This window comes from Rutilus rutilus (assembly GCF_951802725.1).
Source record: "Rutilus rutilus genome assembly, chromosome: 8".
Lineage (NCBI taxonomy): Eukaryota > Metazoa > Chordata > Actinopteri > Cypriniformes > Leuciscidae > Rutilus > Rutilus rutilus.
In genome coordinates this window covers 31,559,983-31,585,213 of record NC_140222.1, presented here as the reverse complement: position 1 = coordinate 31,585,213, position 25,231 = coordinate 31,559,983, and the positions used below count along the sequence as shown (strand labels likewise).

The following is a 25,231-nucleotide window of genomic DNA, read 5'->3' as shown; positions in this document are numbered from 1 at the left end:
GCTTGTTAATTATGCTCTGGAAAACTGTTACAGTTGGTTTTGAGTCAAAATAAACCCTATCCTCATGTTAGATGCAGCTGTCTGAAACTCCCAATGTCCCAATGCATTGCCTGTAATAATTACATTGAAAGCACAAAGACCAATATGATTTAAATGTATTCTTCTTCTTATTATTATTATTAGAAAATTAGGGTTAAGTCATAAGTATACTTCTTTTTTTCTTACACGTATGCTAGGGTATGCGTACAGTCGAACGAGTTACCTTTGTAGTAGTATATATTAATAAGTAAAACATTATAAGTATACTCCACTTGATAGCTGAGAAAACGCAGGCTAAATTAAAGATTAGCTCATTATTCTTTATTAATGCTTAAATGAAAACAAATTGGTTAGGGAAGTGAGGGAATGATTCATATAAAAAAATATGTTCCAGATACAAACCGTTCGGAAAATGAACCGTTGCAGCATCTGCAACTCCATCTGTACATTAATTTTGACTAGTTCCTCCGGTTGTCCGAACAAGCAACGATTGCGTTTCCAGTAATGTACTTGCATAGCTAAAGTTCAGAGGTCCTTGGCTGTCAGTAGTTTTCTACTGCTATGACCGCACAGATAAAATATACTTTAAACCTGCATCTCAATTCTTTGCCTTGACAAAAATACTCTATAGAGTTTCTCTGTGTGAAAGTTTAACATTGTAGACCATTCAAGAGTAGCAAGGGGAATAATTACCAATTTTGTGTGTAAAAAAAAAAAAACATTTCATGGGTGTCTTGCATACACTTCAAGCTTGAACAAGTCACTTCAAAAGCCAATAAGTGTTGGAAACTCCCTCTCTACAATTTACTAAAGTGATTTAAGAATTGTGGTGAAGAGGTGGGAACTGATTGGTGGAAATTCTTGGAAATTTCATTTGAAAAAAACCTTCATGTCAAGAGTTGAGGAAAACAATGATTAAAGAGATGTTGAGCACTCCCATGACAAGAACATACAAGAAAATTAACAAGTTAATTTTTCCACATACATTAAGGCCTGGAAAAACAAATGACATGAAAATCCAAGTCTTTAGGGCAGTAAATACGGTAATATGGAACAGGGCCTGAGCTTGCAGAGTTCATGAATCACACTTACTTCAGTTTCCACAGTTTAGATGTCGACGTCACAGTAACTATGAATGGGAGCCCTGTTTCTTTGACTACTGAACCAGCAGGCCAGAATGTGGCTTCCAGCAATTATACACATGAGTCACATCCTGAGTTTGAGTCTCCACATCATCCCAACTATTAGCCGACATCATCATCTCAGCAGACATGCTGAGACTACACACTGTCTGTGTTTAAAGTTGGTCTACCACAAGTGCAGGACTGTGTACTTTCATTTGTTAAATGATTCCAAAACAAAACAGAAAGGGTTCTATAAAGTAGTATTTGTCTATGATCATATAACATAAATCTTGACCATGTAAAGCCTGACTTATGAAATAATACTTTTTTTTTTTTTTTTTTTAAATGGATCAGTTTATTGAACCTCTAGACCAGCCTTTCTCAAAGTGGGTGCCGCGGCACACTGGGGTGCCCCCTGACTGTGTCAGGGGTGCCGCCAAAAAATTTCGTAGGTTAAAAAAAAAAAAAATAATAATTCGGACATTTCATATATAAATATATTTGAATTTACATAAATACATTCTTCTTCTTTTTAACCCTTTCGCACGTACGACCACACCGGCGTGATCAGTCTAGGCTGGTCCCTGGAGCAGCGGTGTGAGAACGGTCAGTGAGTGCATGACGTGATCAACTGCTAAATTCAAATGTGCTTTCGCGCGTTGGCTGGCGCTGAGCCAGAGACAGGCGCGCTCAGCTGTCATATATCACAACTTTTCAGTGTTTTCATCCACATAATGTTTGTTTTAGGTTTCAGACATAAGTACTAAAAAACAATACATTTAGAGTTTGTAAAATACACACTGATGTCAAAGGAAGAGGCAATAATAATCCTTTCCATTATAATTAGTTTTATTCATATCAGATACACATTGTGTAAGTAACTTTAAAGTTTACTCTGTTCTTCTCCCAGTTCACCTGCCACTTACTTTTATGTATTTCGGGAGAAGTGGATGAATTCACTTGTTGTAAATCCAACAGATCCGATTCTCTGAACTGCATCTGCGGCACAAACTAACAGGCGCCCATCGCGCATACAGCTCAACTAACGCGATCGTTATAAAGGTGTTCAAAAAACAAAACACTTCCACTTGCATATATTTGACAATCGGAATATCAGATATTTCATGCCATATCTAACAAATTTGTGAATATTTTGAATAAAAAAGGAAAAATGACATAAAAGCAGATCATCATTCATTCAGCTCTGTTGTTGCTGCGGTGTGTCACGTGACAGGCAATGACGCGTCACCATGGAAACCATAAAGTGACACATTCTGAATAACGGTCACCTTGAAAAACTCACGCTGGGGGGTCAGCCAGAATATTTTAAATTTACGTGTGAAAGGGTTAAACATATGAACGGATTAATAAAATTGTAAATTCATTATATATATATATATAATTTGCATTACATTTGGGTTATGCAGTGTTTTTAAATTATATTTTACACTGGGGTGCCTTGAGATTTTATGCACTTTTGAAAGGTGCCCTGACGGAAAAAAGTTTGAGAAAGGCTGCTCTAGACAAATATATATATATATTTTTTTTTATAAAAAAAAGTTTTCATGTGTTTCATAAGTTTTCTTATGCTTTTATGGCACATACAGTATGATATATTGAGAAAATGGAGCTCAAACTCAAGGCCCAAAATAAGCAGAAATATGCAATTTGGTGCAGATGCTGATATTTATTTGGCCAAAGATGAAGATACATGACAGCTTGCAATGTGAATCAATGAGATCTTTATAACAATATAGGCAGGTGTTCCAGTAAAGGTTTGATCATATTGATCATTTAGAAGACTTTTGGCATATCATATATGATCCAGTAGGCCTCCATATCTGTCTGATCTACTTTACTTTTACCGCCCTGTCCGGTCCCTTAGATCAGCTGAACTTGGTTTATTGTCCAAATCCATTGTTTCCGGTTGTCTACTGTAGGTGGAAGATCATTTAGTGTTAATGCTCCTAAATTATGGAATTCACTACCTCTTACACTTAGTAATATCTCATCTGTGGCCACATACAAGACTCAGCTAAAAACATATCTATTTAACATGTATTTTGGATAATGTGACTATATGTGTCCTTTTTGTGATTGTAATGTGTGTGCGGGTGTGTAAATGTATTGTAATGTACAATGTAAAGCGACTTTGAGCTACGGAAAGGCACTATATAAATAAAACAACTTCTTTTTCTTCTGATTTATAGGTCAATTACAAATAAAATTGTCCAACAAAAACACAACAATCTTTCCAAATATTCCAACACTGGAGAGGCTATGAGGTTTATTTATGTAGCAAACCTGAGATCCCCTCCGCTTTTAAGCAAATCCCACAAGATTAAATACACGAGTGAGTGAAAGTGCAGGGCAAAGTGATTAGAGCGCCAATAATTTATCCAGTGTCTCCATCAGCCAACAATGGAGTAGTGTACTTTACCCCCTCACCATACAACTGACCTTCAGTAGAGATCTGAGAGTTGAGACTGAAATCAGGCCTCCCCATAGGGCCGTCTAAAGATCTCGAAGAACTGAGTTCATACCGAGCAATTGTCTTAAATTTAGGCAAATGAAAGAAACGGGAAGATCTGTCGGTTATGTAAATTTAAAACCAACAAAAGAACAGAAGAAAACAAACTTCAAAACTGGTTCCTAGTGAATTAATGCAGCAAATAAGCACATAACATATTTGTATATGTATAACATAGCATAGAAAAATGGTCTCATCTGCAATAAAACTGGGAAATTACTTGAATAGGATTATGTTTGTGTCCAAAAAACCACATGGCTGATCGTTTTTCCATTCAAAATGTGCCATCCTTCTTTCCAACAGTCCTCTACGTCCCCGCACAACAGCACACTAGCATTCCGCTCAGGTACTTGTTGACGCCAATGTGAGCAATAACTTACTGTGGAGGCGTCCTATTACAAACAGATGCGGTGGATGTAGTGGAGTCTGTTCTAGGTCAGTGCAGGGTCGTGGAAGTTAAAGCCAACCTGCTCGCCATTTATGAAAGAGGCAATAAAGAGGTTTTTTAGATGGTGAGATGAGTGAGATTATCTTAAAGGCATAGTTCACTCAAAAATTAAAATTATGTCATCATTTACTCACCCTAATGCCGTTTCAAACCCATAAGACTTTCGTTCATCTTCGGAACTCAAATGAGGATCCCTTCATTGATAGTCTACGCAACTACCCCTTTGACACTTCAAAAAGATCATAAAGAGATCGTAAAACGAATCCATATGAATTGAACTGTTTAGTCCAAATTTTCTGAAGAGACACAATCGCTTTATATGATTAACAGACTGAATATAGGCTTTTATTCACATAAAAACATTCATCAACTCCCACATCAGATCAGTTATAGTAAACGGAAGCTCAAGCATGACGTGAGAACCAATGAGGTTTATTCTCATTATGCAGCACAATTGAGCTTCTGCAAGAACCAATGAGATTAATTCTCGTGTTATGCAGCACGTTTGAGCTTCCTCAAGAACCAATGAGATTCATTCTTGTGTTACGCAGCACGTTTGAGCTTCTGCAAGAACCAATGAGATTCATTCTCATGTTATGCAGCACGTTTGAGCTTCCTCAAGAACCAATGAGATTCATTCTCGTGTTACACAGCACGTTTGAGCTTCTGTAAGAACCAATGAGATTCATTATTGTGTTACGCAGCACGTTTGAGCATCAGCAAGAACCAATGAGATTCATTCTTGTGTTACGCAGCACGTTTGAGCTTCCGCAAGAACCAATGAGATTCATTCTCATGTTACGCAGCACATTTGAGCTTCCGCAAGAACCAATGAGATTCATTCTCATGTTACGCAGCACGTTTGAGCTTCTGCAAGAACCAATGAGATTCATTCTTGTGTTACGCAGCACGTTTGAGCTTCTGCAAGAACCAATGAGATTCATTCTCCTGTTACGCAGCACGTTTGAGCTTCAGCAAGAACCAAGGAGATTCATTCTTGTGTTACGCAGCACGTTTGAGCTTCCGCAAGAACCAATGAGATTCATTCTCGTGTTACGCAGCACGTTTGAGCTTCCTCAAGAACCAATGAGATTCATTCTCATGTTACGCAGCACATTTGAGCTTCTGCAAGAACCAATGAGATTCATTCTTGTGTTACGCAGCACGTTTGAGCTTCCGCAAGAACCAATGAGATTCATTCTCATGTTACGCAGCACATTTGAGCTTCCGCAAGAACCAATGAGATTCATTCTCATGTTACGCAGCACGTTTGAGCTTCTGCAAGAACCAATGAGATTCATTCTTGTGTTACGCAGCACGTTTGAGCTTCTGCAAGAACCAATGAGATTCATTCTCCTGTTACGCAGCACGTTTGAGCTTCAGCAAGAACCAAGGAGATTCATTCTTGTGTTACGCAGCACGTTTGAGCTTCCGCAAGAACCAATGAGATTCATTCTCGTGTTACGCAGCACGTTTGAGCTTCCTCAAGAACCAAGGAGATTCATTCTCATGTTACGCAGCACGTTTGAGCTTCTGCAAGAACCAATGAGATTCATTCTTGTGTTACGCAGCACGTTTGAGCTTCTGCAAGAACCAATGAGATTCATTCTCCTGTTACGCAGCACGTTTGAGCTTCAGCAAGAACCAATGAGATTCATTCTTGTGTTACGCAGCACGTTTGAGCTTCCGCAAGAACCAATGAGATTCATTCTCATGCTACGCAGCACGTTTGAGCTTCCTCAAGAACCAATGAGGTTCATTCTTGTGTTACGCAGCACGTTTGAGCTTCCGCAAGAACCAATGAGATTCATTCTTGTGTTACGCAGCACGTTTGAGCTTCAGCAAGAACCAATGAGATTCATTCTTGTGTTACGCAGCACGTTTGAGCTTCCGCAAGAACCAATGAGATTCATTCTTGTGTTACGCAGCACGTTTGAGCTTCAGCAAGAACCGATGAGATTCATTCTTGTGTTACGCAGCACGTTTGAGCTTCCGCAAGAACCAATGAGATTCATTCTTGTGTTACGCAGCACGTTTGAGCTTCCGCAAGAACCAATGAGATTCATTCTTGTGTTACGCAGCACGTTTGAGCTTCAGCAAGAACCGATGAGATTCATTCTTGTGTTACGCAGCACGTTTGAGCTTCCGCAAGAACCAAGGAGATTCATTCTCATGTTACGCAGCACGTTTGAGCTTCCGCAAGAACCAATGAGGTTCATTCTTGTGTTACGCAGCACGTTTGAGCTTCCGCAAGAACCAATGAGATTCATTCTTGTGTTACGCAGCACGTTTGAGCTTCAGCAAGAACCAATGAGATTCATTCTTGTGTTACGCAGCACGTTTGAGCTTCCGCAAGAACCAATGAGATTCATTCTCATGCTACGCAGCACGTTTGAGCTTCCTCAAGAACCAATGAGGTTCATTCTTGTGTTACGCAGCAAATTTTAATTTCTGGAAGAACCAATGAGATTTGTTCTTGCGCATCAAGCAGGTTCGGTTGAGCTTCTGTTTATGTTCGCTGACCAATGTTTATATGTGAATAAAAGCCTAAATTCAATCTGTTAATCATATAAAGCGATTGTGTCTCTTCAGAAAATTTTGAATAAACTATTCAATTCATATGGATTAGTTTCACAATCTCTTTATGAACTTTTTGAATCATCAAAGTGGTAGTTGCGTAGCTGCCAATGGAGGGAAAGAAATATCTCAGATTTCCTCAAAAAGATCTTCATTTGTGTTCTGAAGATAAACAAAAGTCTTACGAATTTGGAAAGACATGAGGGTGAGAAATGAATGACAGAATTTTAATTTCTAGTTGAACTAACCCTAGATTATACATAAAGGTTTTCTTTCATCAGTGGAACACAAGAGATGTGTTGCTGCATGTTCGTGCAGCTCTTTTGAATATAATGGAAACATCATTAATCAGGGGCTGTCAAGTTTCAAAAATGACCAAAAAAAAAGTACAAGAAAAAGTTTACGTGACTCATGCGCTATATTCCAAGTCTTCTAAAGCCAAGCAATAGGAGACCAAATCTAATTTGCGCTTCTGCATATTTTTGGCATATTAAGAAAATAGAACATCAATGGCATGTATGGCTACAGAAGACATGTTATATAATGCATAAGTAATACAGACTTTTTTCTATAATAACATGCTTTTATGGTACCTTTTCTGTCTGTTTTGAAGCCTTGTGAAAAAGAAGTACACTTAAGCATGTACTTTTAAAAAGAATACTCTTATTACAAAATGTATATACTTTAATACATTAACTTCAAATGTAATATCAAATAAGACACATGCAGTTAAAATGATAACCAAGTACTTTAGTCAACACATCAAGATAAGTGCACTTCTTTAAAGCATGATTAAAAAGATCATTCAAATATTGGGATTTAAATGTTCTTTAAAGTAAAGCTTTTAATTAAAAGGTGCACTTTTTTAAAACTATATTTAAGTGTGTTAAGAAACATAGTATAAGTACACTTAAGAGGCCTTTATTCCATCAATATTATCTTATCTGCAAGATCTGAAGTACACAAGTGCACATTCAAAATAATTAAGCGCACTTCTTAGTCACAAGCCCCTGGTGTTAATATGTTTTATGGAAAAGAGCAGCGTGAACATTCTGCAAAAATGTTTTTTAATGTTTGGGTGAACTATTCTTTTAATTTGCTCTATCTGCCAGACACTGTACACTTTAACTACACAAAAAGTTTAGAGGGGACTCCCCATATCTCATCTGTCCAAAATAGAAACAATTTCCTCTTCAATGGCACACGTGCGACGCACGCAGAGCTATTGTTTTGATGGATTTCCTGCCACTTCTCTATGCAGGCAGAGGTGGACTCCAAAATATCAAGTTTACAGCAAAGGCTACAAACATTATGTTTACTCCAATGAATAAATTCACTTTGACAGATAATGAAATCCCTGTGGGACCATTTACGTCATTAACTATGATGTTTTTTTTTCATGTTTTGTGAAAGTCTAAAACATACTAGATAAATATTTGTAATGTTAAACACTGTTCTTCATAGACTCATATAGATGGAAACCATAATTTCATTCAAAATAAGTGCAAGAGAAGCCAAGAGTGATAGAGGAACACTGTTCCAGACTGCAGACAGCCATTTGTCAGAGCAAACAGATGTTGCTTTGGCCGCCGCATCCCACTTTCCACACTTTCTCAGGCTTTGCCAAAATTCCCCCAAGAGTCCTTTCATTCATCGGCTTTGCCCAACAGCTCTGGGTCTTTCCTGTGACCCCGCAGGACTCCTAAAACCAGAGCAACATGGGATTCCTATCTTTATGGAGAAGCATTATATCCGACACAGTTTTATGTGGGACTAAATCAAAGAAGATCCACCGATAAGCGGCTAAAAAAGTCAAATATGCGACGTAAATCAAGATTTAACAAGAACGGACAGAGTCGATGACTTGCATATCTGCGACCTGTTGTTCATCTCCACTCTCCGTCTAGTGCAAAACTTTGGCCCTGTGATCTGGAAAATACAACCCCCATGAGATCCACATCTGGCTCGATGAAGCAGCTTGCCTTTGCAGAATTTGCAGTCTCTTGGAAGCGCACGCAATTCAGTGGTCATGTTTTCTTCTTGGTAATCCCAGGCAGGGTCATTTATTGTGCAATGAAATAAGGCAACATGCCCACACATTCCTGCTGTGCTGTTATCCGCTTAAGAGTCGGTCATCCAGAAAATGTTTGGCAGAGGAAGTGCCATGCTGTCTGGCTGAGCATGTTGATGGGCACGAACCGAACGTGTAGTGGCTGGGGAAACCTGACACACTCACACACACTCTCTTTCCAGGCAACGCAGGTGCACCGTTTGCTTAGTAGGCTACACAAGCACTCGCTTAGCTAGAATGAAGCGCTTGGGTAGTCACATCACTTATCTATAGGAAAATATATACGACGGGTTCAATTATGTTATATTGGATTGTGCTGGGTTGATTACAAAGAAAATGGTAGAAAGACAATGCTGCCAAAGCACAATTCACAAGGCGTTTCCATGATGTTATCTGCCCTAACATTGGTGGGACCACAATAGATATGGGTTGGGCTTTGAGAGTTTCTGAAAAGATCGAAAGACAATAACAGTAACATTGAGGTCACAGATAGAACAGTAAACTTGTGAGTATCAAAAGGACATACTTTTGGAGACACAAAAAAATATATAAAAAAATAACAAAATAGAATGTCCTTTTAATTATACAGGTGAACTGGTCTACTGATAAAAGCGGGAAATAATATAAAAAAAATATTATATTAATTATAATAATAATAATGTTGTCATTATTATGAATAATAAAAGTTTTATTGCTGTGGACTAAGGATTATGTCAGTTAGACATAGCCCAAAACATTTAAATAATAAAATTAATTTAAAGAATTACCATTTAAAACACTGTAGCAATATGATGGCTTACATATTATTATTATTATTATTAAACGTTTTTATTACATTGTCAAATGGTTATTTAGTAAATAATGTGTTGGTTTAACAGTTAGATACAGCTCAAATAATAATAATAATAATAAATTAATAAAATTGTATTATTATTACAAATAATTATAAATCATTAGAATTAATCATAAATAATAAAGGTTTTTATTGCAGTGCTATGATTATTTAGTAAGTACTGTCTTGAGATTAAACTGTTTTAAATCTGTTATTGCATAAAAGTTATTTTGACAATAAATAATCATAAAATATTGGTTGTTAAGTAAAAGAATATTTCATTTTGAGACAAATATCACTGAAAACAATCATAAGTTTGGCAAGTAAGTCAGATGATTCACTAACCGCTGTTACTGATTCAGTGAAGGATTCGTCAGGCAGATTCAAATTGGTAATTCCTAAGTTAGTGAGTCATTTTGAACAATTCAACTGACTCATAAGAGTCGTTTGCGCTTGAATCGAACTACAGACCGTGTGCAATTTGTTTTTACGTGAGCCTGCAAGCTCAACTCAGTATAAGATGTGCTTTTGCATGATTATTTTGCCGCACTTTTTATTTCGCTTAACATATGACGGATCTGACAGGACATTCTCACTGAGCTTTGATCCTTCACTGATTGGACTTGTTGATTAAAAACTAACTAACCAATGACAGAGCAACAGGGGTGACTGCTGGCACAAAACTCCTCCATTCATAACCCAAAACAAGCTGGTGCCTTTCCTTTCAGAACAGCAAACACACTTTAAGAAAAATATTTGCCTAGATAAATACTGATTGACCCAGGAAAACAAACACACAAGCTTGTCAATGAAGTAACAGTTGGCGTCTGTGGCCCCTGCTTCCAGGCCGAAAAGCCTCTTTATGCCAGGATTATGATGGGAAAGAGGGCTGTGTGGTTAAAATTTCAAAGAGCGGTGGAATGTTTTACAAATATCACCCCATATATACACACATAGACATCTCTTTATGACATTCAACGACCTAGAGTGCTGACAGGAATGTGTCTGATCTCTCGCCCTGGTCATCGCAGAACTGTGCCGACTTCATCTACTGAGTTCTAGCGCTTTTCTTTTTAATCTCTTTCTGTCCCTGGGCAAAGGCACATGTCTGATTTGGCTAGAATAGCCCGCTGCTCTCAGAATGTCACGCTCTGTTCCCATCGGTCTTGACTGCCAGCTAAGTGCTGTTCTGAATATCTCAATCTTTTTAGGATTTTAAGGGTTACAACATACAAAATGCAGAAGGTTTGTCTATGGGGTCTTCTGTGTATTCCTTTCTATATGTGAACCTTTTCTGCCTCTTTATATTTAAAGGGTTAGTTCACCCAAAAATGAAAATTATCCCATAATTTACTCACCCTCAAGCCATTCTAGGTGTATATGACTTTCTTCCAAACACAATTGCAGTTATGTTTCCAAATATCCTGGCTCTTCCAAGCTTTATAATCAGAGTGAATGCACTGTACGTCATGCGTCGGGTCAGAGGTCACTCTTCGGCCGGAACCCAGTGATTCGAGTTTATAAAGTTATAAATATGGATATTTTTCTTACAAAAATGAATCACTCCGCTTCAGAAGGCCTTTATTAACCCCCTGGAGCTGTATGGATTACTTTTATGATGGATGGATGTGCTTTTTTTTTGGCTTAAACAAACAAGGTATCATTAACTCATATTATTTAGCTTGGTAGAGCCAGGATGTTTTTTAATATAACTCCAACTGTGTTTGGATGAAAGAAGAAACTCAAATAGTACACCTATATTGGGTTGAGGGTGAGTATATTATGGGATAATTAAACTAACTCTTTAATAAATTAAAGTATCAAAGCTCTGGATTTACAATATGGTCATGTTTGAAAGCCTAAAAGGTGTCAAATACCTCATAAAATTTACTGCTATGGTATTGACAGTTTTTCAGAAAAAAACCCCACAAATACCATATCGAACTCCATTTTATGAAATACCACATGGAATAAATTTGGAAATATAAATACCACAATTACAGCAATATATCTGTAAAATAGATGCTTCATTGGTTTAAGAACCTTCCAGAATTTTGCTGTTTTTTTTTTTTTTTTTTTTTTTTTATGAAACTACCACAGATTTATAACTGTACTTGTGGTATTTTGCAGAAAATGGTTACCATGGCTTTAGCCTAAGTGTGTTTTGCCTCAGTTGCAGTTCTGTAGCGCTAAATTTACATCGTAAATTATAGACACTTAAATCGGGTAAGACTAATATGCATATGAATCATTTGAAGTTAACAGACTTATAGACACATGTTTTCTAGAGTGTTCCCCCTTCCCATCCCATCCCATCCCTGTAGGTGGCTCTCAGAATTGCGTAACAAACATGTCGTACTACAAATTAAATTTTCATATGTGTATTTACGACTTTCACCAATAGAAAACTAAGGCTGTAAAACCTTTGTGAGCTGCCTACATAGACTGGTTAAAATACGACAGCGCAAAAAAGGTTTGATTCGAACCTTCAAACACAGATTAACGCCCAGAAATGTTCGATTTTCAATGTTCTAACTCAAATTTAATTGAAGGACATTCTTGATTTAACGTTCGAAAGTTCGTCCAACGTTACTGATGCCCAACATGTATCATTCAAACACACGTAAGATGCACAACAATGTTCCCTTCGAGCGTTCGAATGACGCTCAGAAGCGTTTCATTCAAACGTTCCTGATGTAGGCACCTCTGTTAAACAAGCCGTGGTCTGTCGCATCTATAAAACTTGTACCCACCTTTCTGTACGCAAGCTGCAGGTAGTTATAGGGAATTCTTCTACTGAAATCCTGAAAGACATCCTCACTAACTTTATGCATGGACTGAGCTCCAAGTTTTCCCTCAAAGCATTCGTTTAAACAGTGCGCCCTATAAAGAATCACTTCGAAAAACTTATCAGTCAGAAGGCTGTCAAAGCGATGCTGGTCTCTGCATTTCAGTCTGCATCTGATTTTGGTCTGGCGCACTTCAGAGAAACTGCTCAGCGCGCTCTCCATGTACCGCACCACATTGCCATAGTCTCCTTTATTAAAAGCCTCCAATCCGTTTGCATAAAGCAGGTCAAACGGTTCCAGGGTGGCCGATGACAGCAAAAGTGTCTGGAGTATACAAGTCAAAAAGCCGTAGAGTTTGGGGTTCACATCCATCTTCTCCGTAATATGGTGCGCAAAATAATGCGCTCCGAATGATGGATAAACAATCCCAATGAGCCTATGTGGGACAAGGAGCAGACTAATGAAAGTTACGGCTGAACTACCGTTCTAAGCTGCAAGGCAGTTTCGTTGACACTCATAATGAATGACCAATTTCTAGAGACATTTCAACAATGACCACCGTCCCTCCCATCCATTCTGAGCTGACTCCTCCTACAGCCCACACATGACGGAAACTGCAATTGTTGACGACCCCCAGCTGACTTACTTTTATTGCATTGAACAGCGACATATTAGAGCTTCTAAATTTTAGAACATTAAACGTTGTTTTAAATGTTAAAGACTCGTGTCTCTATTACAGACTATACACTGATAATTCACAGACAGAACTTTCCAGTGAGATCCTCACAAAGCCCTCAAAGCGAAGATCCTCACGGTTTCAACGTCTCCCTCTAGAGGACAGAAATCATACGGCAGCTCTCCTGAAAATAATAATATTCAATATATGTTTATATCAGCCCATCACAAAATCCATTTAATTCAATTGTTAAAAGTTGGATCATTTTTAAAACGTTTTAAATGAGTAGGCCTATATGTAAGGGATACACAATCAGGTGCTCAACTTAGCAACAATGTAAACAATTCTATTTTAAGCGTGAGCAAAATTATTCTAAAACTTAGGCTATACCTAACTAGCCCCCTTTTGGCTTTACCATGGTAGTTTTATCTGTCAAACAGAAACAAACCAAGGAAGATCGGCCTCTCATTTCAAGAGCTTTGATTCTCTCGCTCCCTCCAGCGATGAAAAGCTTTAGGCTGCGTCCGAAATCGAATAATTCCTTACTATATGGTATGTGAAAAACAGTAGGCCAAAAGAGTATGTCTGAATACTCGAAAAACAGAAGGCGAAAGTCCTGGATGACCTTCTACTTCTGCCAGGATTCTGAAGGCCATTTTGTAATGGATGTCAATGGAGGAGAGGCTTCACTACATTGAATAATTCGCTTTTGTGAGGACATAGCTTATCATTTAATCATTTGACATGTTTCCTCTTAAACGTTCATTTTGGATTGATCTATTTTCCACCAAATAAGTGAAATCACAGACAATTGCGCGACAGGTATGATTCAGTTTATGGCACGTCTCATTCATTTCTATGGTATCCGCAAACAGTGACTGACTGTCGCACAACTCTGAACGAACTTCAATGACGTCAAGGCTGTAACGTGATTGGTTATCAAGGCACATGTGATCCAAGCTAGCCATTACGCTTTTTCCAATGGTAGGTTCTAATAATAAGACCATCTCTGGCGAACATTCGATGGACACTTTACTATCCTGTGAGGCAACAGGAGTTGAATTTATGATTGGAAGTGAAGCGACACAACCAGAGATGGTCTTATTATTGGGAGATATAGGGTCCGTGGCTCTACCATCGGAAAAAGCGCAAAGGCTAACTTGGATCACGTGTGCCTTGATAACCAATCACATTACATCCTTGACGTCATTGAATTTCGTTCAGAATTGTCTGACAGTCAATCATAAGCTGAATTATTCCTGTCTCACAATTGTCTGTCACTCTTTTTTCGGTGTAAACTCTAAAAATAGAAGTAGTACAGTACCAACATGGTGGATGTATGCATGTCCGAATTTCATTCCTAGTATCCATATTCATACTATACAGAGCTTACTTTTTTAACGGTCGCGAAGTAAACTCAAATTCGAATATAGTACATACTCAGTACGTGATTTCAGATGTAGTGTTAGTGTACATTATTGACAGATGATAAATCAATGAAGACTTCGCACTCTCCGAATTCATGAAAACCGCCCCTTGTTCATATCATGCCTGAATATGCAAAGCGCCTCAAAAGCCTTCTGATTGGCTAAAAAAAGAATCCCCGCCGCCATTTTTAAGTGCGTTCAACTTTGTCAAGTGGGCGAGGGAAGTTTATTTGGACAGACCCTCTACTACTCGACCCCTTGATTTTGACAGAAGGAGCGAGTCAACTCAATGGCTGCATCTGAAATAGCATACTTTCCTACTATGTTGCTGAAAAACAGTATGTGACAAAACGAGTATGTCCGAATTCGCAGTAGGCCTACTCATAAAAGAGAAGGCAAAAAAGACCCGGATGAGTATAGAAAGTCCCTCTAGAGGCCCGAAATCATACTGCAGCTCTCCTGAAAATCCAATATTTCAATATTGTTGACAGATGAGATATTGTAAAGACATCGCACCCTCCAAATTAATGAAAACCGCCCCATATCACACTTAAACACGCAAAGTGCCTCCAAAGCCTTCTATTTACTTCTATTTATACCATTCTATAGGTGTGTGTATGTATGCTTGGACTGTTGGGAAAAAAATACCTTAAGCTGACTGTTATAGTTTATTGTAGTGTTATCATTTTGAGTGAACGAGATGGAGGGAAGTTAGCGAGGGAAGGGCATAAATAATTGGACTTAAACACAGCCCTGGTATGTTGTTATGGACAATGGTTAAATATACAGTTATCTGAAATGGATTGTAATTGGAATCAAGTAAATATTTGATCCCTTAATACCACAATTAGAATCAGTTTCAGAGAGACATGTAATAAGTATAAATATAACTTGACTATTGAAACTTCCTTTTGATTGTATCCGTTTCGTAACTAGCACAAATGTGAATTGTTCTGGATTTTGATGTTGTAGCTAATGTAAAAGTGCTAAAAACACTTAGCATTCCGCAGTTATAAGGATGGATAAAAACAAGTGCATGTGGTGAAAGCAAACCTTTATTGTGTAATTCTGAAATAATTACATTAAATGTTTACAAATATTTAACTATTTAAAAAAATTAACAAACAAGCATCAAATAACAAGCTTATATTGCATTGGCATAATCTAAAGTACATATAAGCCTATAATCTTCCTCTTTAAAAATGTCTTAACCCTTAATCGCTGTTTGGGGTCAAAATGACCCCAATGGACTTTTCCTTCATTTTTTAAAAGTGTTACCTTCATCTCAGGGGCATGGAACTCTGTGACTTTTCCTAAATAATCTATCTAAACATGCACAAAAAAACTGGGCTTGATTTGGTTGTTCTACAGGTGTGTAAAAAAAAAAGTACCATTTAAGCTGTTTGGGGTCAAAATGACCCCACATTGAAAATGAATGGGAAAATGAAAAAAATGACTTTTTAAAATTTTGTTTGTCAAAAAAATAAAAGTAAATCCATTATAAATCTGAAAATTTTTACAAATAAACCAAGGTCTGGTCCTAGAGCATAAATAAAAAGTAGAATGAACTTTCTATCTCATACACACACACACAAACACACACATGTATGTGACTGCAACAGAGAGCATTTTTACAGAAATTGGCAAATAAAATAAACAAAACTGGCATAAATCTAAAAAAATTTACATTTAAATAAAGGTCTGGTCCTAGAGCATAAACCCAAAGTGGAACGAACTTTCTATCTCATACACACACACACAAACACACACAAACACACACGTATGTCACTGCAACAGAGAGCATTTTTATAGAAATTGGCAAATAAAATCAACTAAACTGGCATAAATCTGAAAAATGTCACATATGCAACATGGAACAAGCTTGATTTTTAAAAAAATCTTTTTTCATGAGCCAATTTATGGCCTAGTTATGTAATTGTGCAGTAAATAGGTAAAAAACTTCAAAATTTCCACAAAAACACAGCATAAATGTATAGTTGAGAAGTAAATAAAAAAAATGATATATAGTTTTCCATTTAAAAAAATGTATATTTCCTTATGCAATCGCTCTTTAAAAGTTTGGGGTCAAAATGACCCCAAACATCTTAAGTGTTATCCTTTTTTAACAGCGATTAAGGGTTAAAATAGTAAAAGTTACTGTTAATGGGATATGACATCACTTCCTCTGTGGTCAACACTGAACTGTTCACAGCGTTCTTGTTTATAGCTAACTGACTCAGAGGTCAAAGTTGAATGTGGAGACCCATCCCAAACATCTAAAAATACATCAAGGCTATGAAAAAAATGCTTTAATCATGACATAAAGCAAAAACTAAATCCAATACGTGCGCATACTGTACACAACAGTTCAGATTAAGTTCAGGTATTCAGATGGTTCTCGGGATTATTAAACATAGTCTTGTCCAGGAATCTTGGAGACTGAAAGCTTGCTGAGATTTTTGTTGGATCGTAGGTGCGTCACACTGCAGGCGCATAAGAGCATGCCTCCGCATAAACAAAGCAAAGATGCAATAAATGCACCAATCAGAGACCTGCCGATCACATACCTAAAGACCCAGCACAGATGGTTAGTATTCATAATCAGTACAAAAAGACATGACAACATGAAGCTCCAGTGAATACTAGGAACAATACGAAAAAAACAACAACTCTTACCTATCCTTATCGTCCTCCTGAAAGAAATCATCAACAATTCCATACATAAACCAGCTGGTTATGCCCAAAGCAAACAGACCTAGAAAGATAAGTAAAAAGAATGCACATGTTCATAAGTCTTAAGTTGAACTGTTAGGGACATCAGAGGCAATTGTAAACCGTTTCTTATGATATCTCACAGAGATATAAATTTAGGCTTTTTACTGTAAAATATATAGAGTAAAACATTTTAAAATAACAGTTTTCTATTTTAATATGTTAAAATGTAATTTATTCCTGTGATGCAGAGCTGAGATTTCAGCATCGTTACTCCAGTCGTCAATCACATGATCCTTCACAAATCATTTAGTGACACTTTTTTCAGGATTTCTTGATCAATAGAAAGTATTTGAAATAAAGCATCTTTTCTAACATTATAAATGTCTTTACTTTTGGTCAATTTACTGCATGGATCCTTGCTGAATAAAAGTATTCATTTCTTCTTAAATTAAAATTAAAATAAAAATCGTACTTACCCCACAACCTTTAAAAGGTAGTGTATTATGTAAAGGATGCATTTAATTGACCAAAAGTGACAGCAAAGACTTTTGCATTAGTACAAAAGATTTCTATTTAAAATAAATGCTGGTCTTTTGAACTTTCTATTCTTAAAAGAGTCCTGAAAAAGGTATGTGAAAAGTTTCCAAAAAAGTTTTAAAGAACAACCTAGGAATACAAGTTACTTACTAGCAACTATACTAGTTTCAATTTAAAGGAATTTTTTGATAGTCCAAGAAAAATATTGGAAAATATGTTTAAAAATCACTAATAGTAGTGCAGTCAAATCGATTAATCGCGTTTAATCGCATACCATAAAATTTTGTAAACGATTGGCTTAAAAACAGCCTGACTGGATATATGCGATTATTCACATATATATATATATATATATTTATGTATGTATATACAGTATGTATGTGTGTATATATATATATATATATATATATATATATATATATATATATATATACACACATATACACAAACAGACGTTTATGTTAGAATCGATTCATCGATTTGACAGCAATGAAAAGTTAGATTTTACAAATCTGGGTTGAACTCACCACTGCACACAGAAAGGATTCCCCCTGCGAAGGCAGCTCTGTCCTTCGACTGCTTGTTCTCGTCTAGACATCTCGTGCACCTGAGGCCGAAAATGGCTACCAGCGCGCCGAGGCTCGAAATAATGATGCTGATGATCATCATTACTCGGGCCAGCCGAATTTCAACTGCAACGCACAGCAACAATCAGAGCACATCTGTTTAATAAGTCAAACAGCAGATGGATCCATAAATCATTGGACAGATACTCACAAGCTTGATGAAGAAGAGAATTGAAATATGTGCATTGCATGACAGACGAAGTGGATGTTTTGCACTCCATCCACAGTCCTTCGTATTCATCGAAAAACACAGTTTTGTCATTGTCGCGTCCAATGGTTTTCCATTCATTTGTAAATGTGCCCAAAATTAGGCCACATAGTCCAGTAATGGACATAATATAACCGAAGAGCTGAAGAGCCATTGATGAATTGAACGACAACTGTACAAGTAGATTTCTTTGAAGACAGTCAGTACTCTGTGACCACTGTCCTGTCACTGAAGCTCATTGCAAACTGAGTAATCTGGGCTGCTATTTATTATCGGGAGAGTGGGTGTGAAGCAATTGTCATGACATTCATGGACAGGACACTGGGTCAGATTTCTTTGGAAGTAGCAGGTTTATTCCGGCAAAAATCTAGCTTGAACTCATCTAGTCATAGGTGTAGTGGTTGAAGTTTTGGGTTGGAAAACTGGAGGTTGTTGGTTAAATCGCCTATAATAAGTCATTCTGGATAAAAGCATCCTTTAAAATAAACAGTTGCAGTTTTATTTTGATGCATTACCATCAAGGAGGAAGGAGATTGTGGCAAGCAGGACGAGAGAGCACCAGGCTTGGGACATTTATGTTGTATTTTTATGTGGCAGTCAATCTTGAGTCAATTCGTTTTGTGTTTATTTATTTTATGAGATTAAAGTTTCATTGAACATTGCGTTTCCCTCCTCCTCCTTCTCTGAACTTTAAACCTTGCTACAGAGATGAATAACGTTTCATTTGAAATGAGGTTAAAAATGCATAAATCAACACATTCCATCTGATGATAAATGCATCATGATAAATCTTGTTTCAAAGACACACCTGCTTATTCACAGATCAGTCCAAAAGATATATTTATTGTTTCTATACTCATAATCGCGTGTTGTTTCCTCCTCTTTTTCGGGTTGTGATAACTGGAAGTAAGTGGTTGGGTGGGAGGATGGCCACTAAAATGTCGGGAAGACATGTCATCCAAAAATAGTAACAGTGACTAATACTACTGTTGATAAAAAAGTTATTACTGTGTCATGATTCATTTTCATGCATTCTCATAAATTGTATAAGTGCTTCTGTCATTAATGTCAACAACTTTTAGCGGTTGTTTTTTAGATTCACATTTTCTTTCTTTTTGGTATGTGAAGGTCACTTTAAAATAGACTGGGAAACGTTTTACAATACTTTCATCATATTACTTTTAAACACCTTTTTAAAATGTCCTTTTATGTATTTTATTACTGTAAAACTCCTTAAAATAAATACCCATTTAAATATATATTATACAACTTTTTTTTCGTGTTTATGTTCAAACACAAAAATTGTTTTTGTGACACTTAGAAGTAAACACCAAAACAGAAAGAAAGAAAAAGTGCATGCTTGGCTCTCGCACAAAAAAATGTATTCCAGGCCTCAAGCTGATGACTGAACAAACACATAGGATGTACAACAGGGCTAAAGGCACACCCTAAGAAAAATGTTTTTCACTCCTCCCATAGTGTATGATTGCAGAAAAAAATTTGTATCGGAGCAACAGATTTGTATCGGAGCAACATCTATGGAGCAACAGATTTTGTGTGAAAATAAATCATAAAAGTGGTATGTTAGTTTAAAAATCTCAGATATAAATGTATGAGGTGACAAGGTGGGACTTCTACCCCACACACAGGTTAAACCCGCATGGGGCAAAAATTATTGATACAAATACTAGCTTTACAGTAGTAAAAAATATGATATTTTTTATTATATGATACACTCTCAGAAAAAAAGGTACAAAAGCTGTCACTGGGACAGTACCCTTCAAAAGGGTTCTAATATGTACCATTTAGGTACTAATATATACACGTTTGGTACCAATATGTACCTTTGAGGGACTTAAATGCACTCTTTAGGTACAAAGGTGTACCTTTTTAAAAGGTACCGCCACAGTGACAGCTTTTGTACCTTTTTTTCTGAGAGTGTATGATTAATATCATATTTTTTATTTATGATGGTTTCATTATAAATATGGTGATTATCAAAGGTGGACACCCAATTTACAGGGGTCATGAACTGCATTGTTTTATAATGTTTCCTGGGTTGCACTTATAATGTTAGAAAATTGTCATAATTAAGAAATAAAAGGCATTTTTCCAACCCTGATTTTAGCCCTCTGATTTGAATGTCCTGTTTGAAAGGGCGTGTCTGCTGTGAGACCTGATTGGCTAACATCTTTGCATATTAAATAGCTAGTATTACACGTTTAACTATTTCGAAAACTTTTAGCACATTTTTACTATTACAGTTCTCAAGGTTAACTAATCATGAAAAGTGTTGATCATAGCATTATATTTAGATCTATGGCATTGTATTTAGATCGTGGCATGAATAGCCGATCATAGATATGTTGAGCGCATGAATGCAGTGATCTCGTCATTGCAATTCGATTTCTGTACATTAACGAATCCTTTCATAATAACTAACAGTACAAACACAATGTAAATAAGATATTCGTTGATTATAACCTTATAGATAAAAGGAACTTTGTTATAACTGGAGTTTTGGCGAGAGTCAGAACTAGCTGGAGCTGTTTGATTGACAGCTCCAGCGTTCTTTGATAGCTTTCTATAGGCTATATAATTTAAAGGCACACTATGCAGTTTCCGTTTTTCTCAAACAGCGACCCCTAGAGTCGCTATGGGGTACTTGTATTTAACTTTACAGTCGTAAATACCACTCACGCAGAGCCGTCTCTGTACTCTTCCGACCGCGTTATCTTCGTTTTCTTCGTCGACTCTGTCATGATTCACGTCTGAAATGCGTGCTAGTGTCTTCCAAAGAGGCTGCTTCATATGTTGTTGATGTATGTGACGTCGTGCCGTAAAGCAAGTCGTGAAACTCGCAAGATTTGTCGGGGCGCCACCTCTCAAACCTGCATTGCTAGTTTTGCCAGCGGGGTCCCTACTACAAGTTGGTTTACCATCTAAATGATTTCGAAGCTGTTATATTAAGGTACAAATCTTGCATAGTGTGCCTTTAATCACAGTTTAAATAACAGATTATTTACTAAGAGAAACAATGTGAAGTTGACCATTTAGTCACTGGTTTGATTTAGTGACACATAGACAAAGAACATCTGACTTTACATGAATCATTACATATATCAGAAATCACTGGTCACTCATTAGTCAATCAGGCATTAGAATTAACACAGTTACTTACATGTTGAGGCAATACTGTCGGGTCCATATCGTAAAAGTCTGTTTGCGAAGCCTGCGCCGAAATTGTGACTGATTTACCAAAGAATCCACAGTGAAATGTACAGTACTGAATACAAATAGTCTAAATAATGCTCAACTGAGACATTCACATTGTTGAATATAAATAACCATATTCCTAGCATTAGGATCCTTTGGAAGGTAATGTTATTTTAGTGGAGTGATCCTGCATCTTTCTTCTCTCCTCCTCATCTAACAAACACGCCATTCGGTGGGGCCAAAGTTGTAATGGTGAAGTAGGCATTGATAGATAGGCACATTCCACAACGAGTCGTTCGCTAGGCTTGCTGACAATAAAAGCTGTTTTGGACTAACAAGGAAGTTTTCAGTTCTGAAACTTACAGGATATTCTTATAGTAGGCTATATATGTGACCCTGGATCACAAAACCAGTCTCAAGTTGCACGGGTATATTTGTGGCAATATCCAACAGTACATTGTATGGGTCAAAATTATACATTTTTCTTTTATGCTAAAAATCATTAGGATATTAAGTAAAGATCATGTTTCATGAAGATATTTTGTAAATTGGGGGGGGGGGGGGTATTTTTTTATCACTTTTACTCAGGACATGCTAGCTGGCAACTAAGGATTCCATTCATTAAGCTAAGCTAAGCTAAGCTAGCGCCGACTCTGTCAAACTAAAACAATGCATGCACTGAGACAAAAATGCATTTGCCCACCTATCTAAATGTAGGAAAGAAGGTGAATAAGCCCTATTTCAAAAAACGGTGGACTGTTCCTTTAAGAAAAGTGCTGAGCTTAATTTCTGTGCCATCTAATGGTTGAAAAGGGAATAAAATCAATGGAGCCTTTTACCCTTGTTGAACCTTACTGTTTTGTTTCATCACAGGAGTCATGTATTGTTGTAATAATTATATGATTTCATTGTGTTGAAAAGTAATAGTCCACATCTCCACAAGTCTCATTCATGTCTGAGGCACAAATGGACAAGTTAGCATTGAAGTTGAATAGGTTTTTTTTTTTTTTTTTTTTTTTAGAATCTAGTGTCATCTTGTGGTCCTTCCGTAATAAATTAATAAATTGATTGTACATCAACTCATTAGGCCAACCTTTTAAATTTATCATAATAATGTTTCTTACTGACTTATTTCTGAAAGTTACTAAAGATATTAGTGTAACCGGCTATACCCAAACATCGGTTACAAGTTCATGTCAAAACTCCCACGCTCCATCGCCCTACTGCCACCCACTCCCAAACCTGTCAGATGTCATTCCAGGAAAGACAGCCTGAGGCCCAACGACACAGTACTATGGGAATGTCTGTGGCTTTCTCTCTTTTTTATATCATACACTCAACACTATTCAAATGTGGAGCGTATGGGGGAGCCGTTCTCAGTATACGTGTACTTCATCACATAAGCCTGCTTGTCGACTCTAATATAAGCACTGCAGAACAAGAGCGCCAAAATTTTTACACTTTTCTGGAAAATGAAAATGCTGTCATAAAGTAGGCCTCATCCTCATGTAAAAGACTTTCTTTCATCTTCAGAAACAAATGAAGATACTTATAATGAAATCTGAGAGATTTCTGGCCTTCCACTGAAAGTCTAATCACCCAAAACTCTGACACAGCAAAACATTCATGAAGTGAGGGGTTTGGAACATATGGAGCAACGAAAGGGACATGGTGATGGGGGGAAAATGGGGAAAAAAATAAATGTCTATACTTTTGCGTTAGCTCACAAAGTTTTATCCGTTCCCCCAAGAAACTTTGCGTTCGCTCGCGAAGGACACGAAACGTTTTGCGAGCAAACAAAAAGTTTCTCGGGGGAATTAATGCAAATTTTTGGGTGAACTATCGCTTTTAGTAGGACTTGAGTTCAAGATTCGAGTTTCCTTCCGTCTGCAAAAAGCAAAACTATAAACAACATTGTGGACTTATTTTCAAGTAGTCTGAAATGTATTTGTTTTTTTTCAGCATAATATGTTTTTACACGCATATCCAACCTGTTTGAGTTTAATAAGCACTGACTCGACACACCCTCATGTGACCACCTGTACCGGTTTTTCCTGAAGATGTGCCGCAGGCTTATCGGCCTGAGAAGAGTAAATGACGAGAATTAAAGGAAAGCCAATAGAGCTACATTCACACCTGCGAGCAGACACACCTAAAGCTTCCACATTTCACTCACCGAGGAGAAAGTGTTGAGTTGAACACTTTAAAACTGTCTGGAGGTTGTCACTGCTGAGTATCGGGTGTGTTAAATATCGATGTTTCAGCACGAGACTCGCGTTTGGACCGCCGTTGCTGCGTTTCTCTCAGGTAAGCAACTGTCATTCGGAAGGGGAACGGTTTGCGTAACTGACAGCCAGTTTATGTGATATGGTTGACATAGTTGAATGTGATATTAAATACGATACAAAAAAAAAAACCTTAGTTTAATACACAGAGCCTATAGGTGTTCACGCATGGCGCGTTCTTATTGTTTTTAAACACACGCGCGCGTCTCAGACTGGCGGTTGGGTAGTTGCGTCGAGTCTCACGGTGCGTTGCGTTTTAAGATGAAGCGCCAAGTTTAAATAAAACGTTTTGTTCTCAATCTCAAAGCGTTTCTTTTTTATGGAGTAATACATGGATTTGTGTGGGTCTCACTTTAATGGTTTAGAGTCTAGACGGAAGCCTAGAACCACAAGGAAGGAAATACAGTGTTTGAGTGCCACGGTTGTTTGACTGCTAAATCAGATAAGAAAAGAAAAAGATTAACTTCCAAAAAAAAAAAAAAAAAAAAATACAACAAACTGTAAGGGAGACAAAAACTTTTACCTCGTGATTCATGGCTCTGTAATAGTCAAATTTATCCTATGTTCAAATGAAAAAATTTATACTAAATGCATATCGAAAATGTATGTTCTAGGCCTATAAATGTGTGTAGGCATACATTATTTATCAATCATTTTAATTTGATCAGTTCAGTTAGCTTTGTTGCATTTCACTGAATTTGTCATAAATCACTTTTAAAAGTACAAATATTCCATATAACCCCATGAGGTCATAAAAACGGAATATGATTAGGCTACACACAAATTGGGAAAATGTTTCAAACACGTTTTACTGCAGGCCTAGTCGTCGTCACACTGGAGAAAACCGCTGTCCCTCGATCCTTAAAATATCAACCATTGATGCTCAAAGATAATGTTCTGCTAAGCTTTTGCACACATGTTTGGGTCACATATTTGCAAACCCAACGTTGGTTTAATAATAATAATAATAATAATAATAATAATAATAATTTTAAACCCAGTGGTTGGTTTAAATTATTATTTTTTTTAAACCCAACTGTTTGTCCATATTTGATCCAAACATGGGTTGAAACAACCCAGCATTTTTTATAGCGTTGGCTCCGTAGCTATATTGGACTGTTGATGAAATGC

The 25,231-nt window shown here is 37.1% G+C and overlaps 3 protein-coding genes across 3 annotated transcripts in view; 1 reads left to right on the top strand and 2 right to left on the bottom strand.

The window, feature by feature from the left end:
- The window catches only part of p3h2 (prolyl 3-hydroxylase 2), a 51,538-nt gene extending 38,608 nt beyond the window's left edge, over nt 1-12,930 (bottom strand). The window contains exon 1 of the mRNA XM_084417815.1: nt 12,375-12,930. Coding sequence (XP_084273941.1) covers nt 12,375-12,782 — 408 coding nt within the window. The 5' untranslated portion in view covers nt 12,783-12,930. The remainder of the gene's footprint in view (nt 1-12,374) is intronic.
- The window catches only part of LOC311296162 (coagulation factor XIII B chain-like), a 409,206-nt gene that overhangs the window by 66,885 nt on the left and 317,090 nt on the right, over nt 1-25,231 (top strand). The gene's annotated exons all lie outside the window — the stretch shown is intronic.
- On the bottom strand, nt 15,563-18,809 carry LOC311295580 (claudin-2). Its single transcript, XM_084417047.1, has 4 exons — nt 18,543-18,809; nt 18,293-18,457; nt 17,190-17,268; nt 15,563-17,080 (listed from the first exon to the last, which is right to left on the bottom strand). Exons 1-4 carry the CDS (start codon nt 18,751-18,753, stop codon nt 16,921-16,923), a joined length of 615 nt encoding a protein of 204 aa, XP_084273173.1. The 5' UTR covers nt 18,754-18,809; the 3' UTR covers nt 15,563-16,920.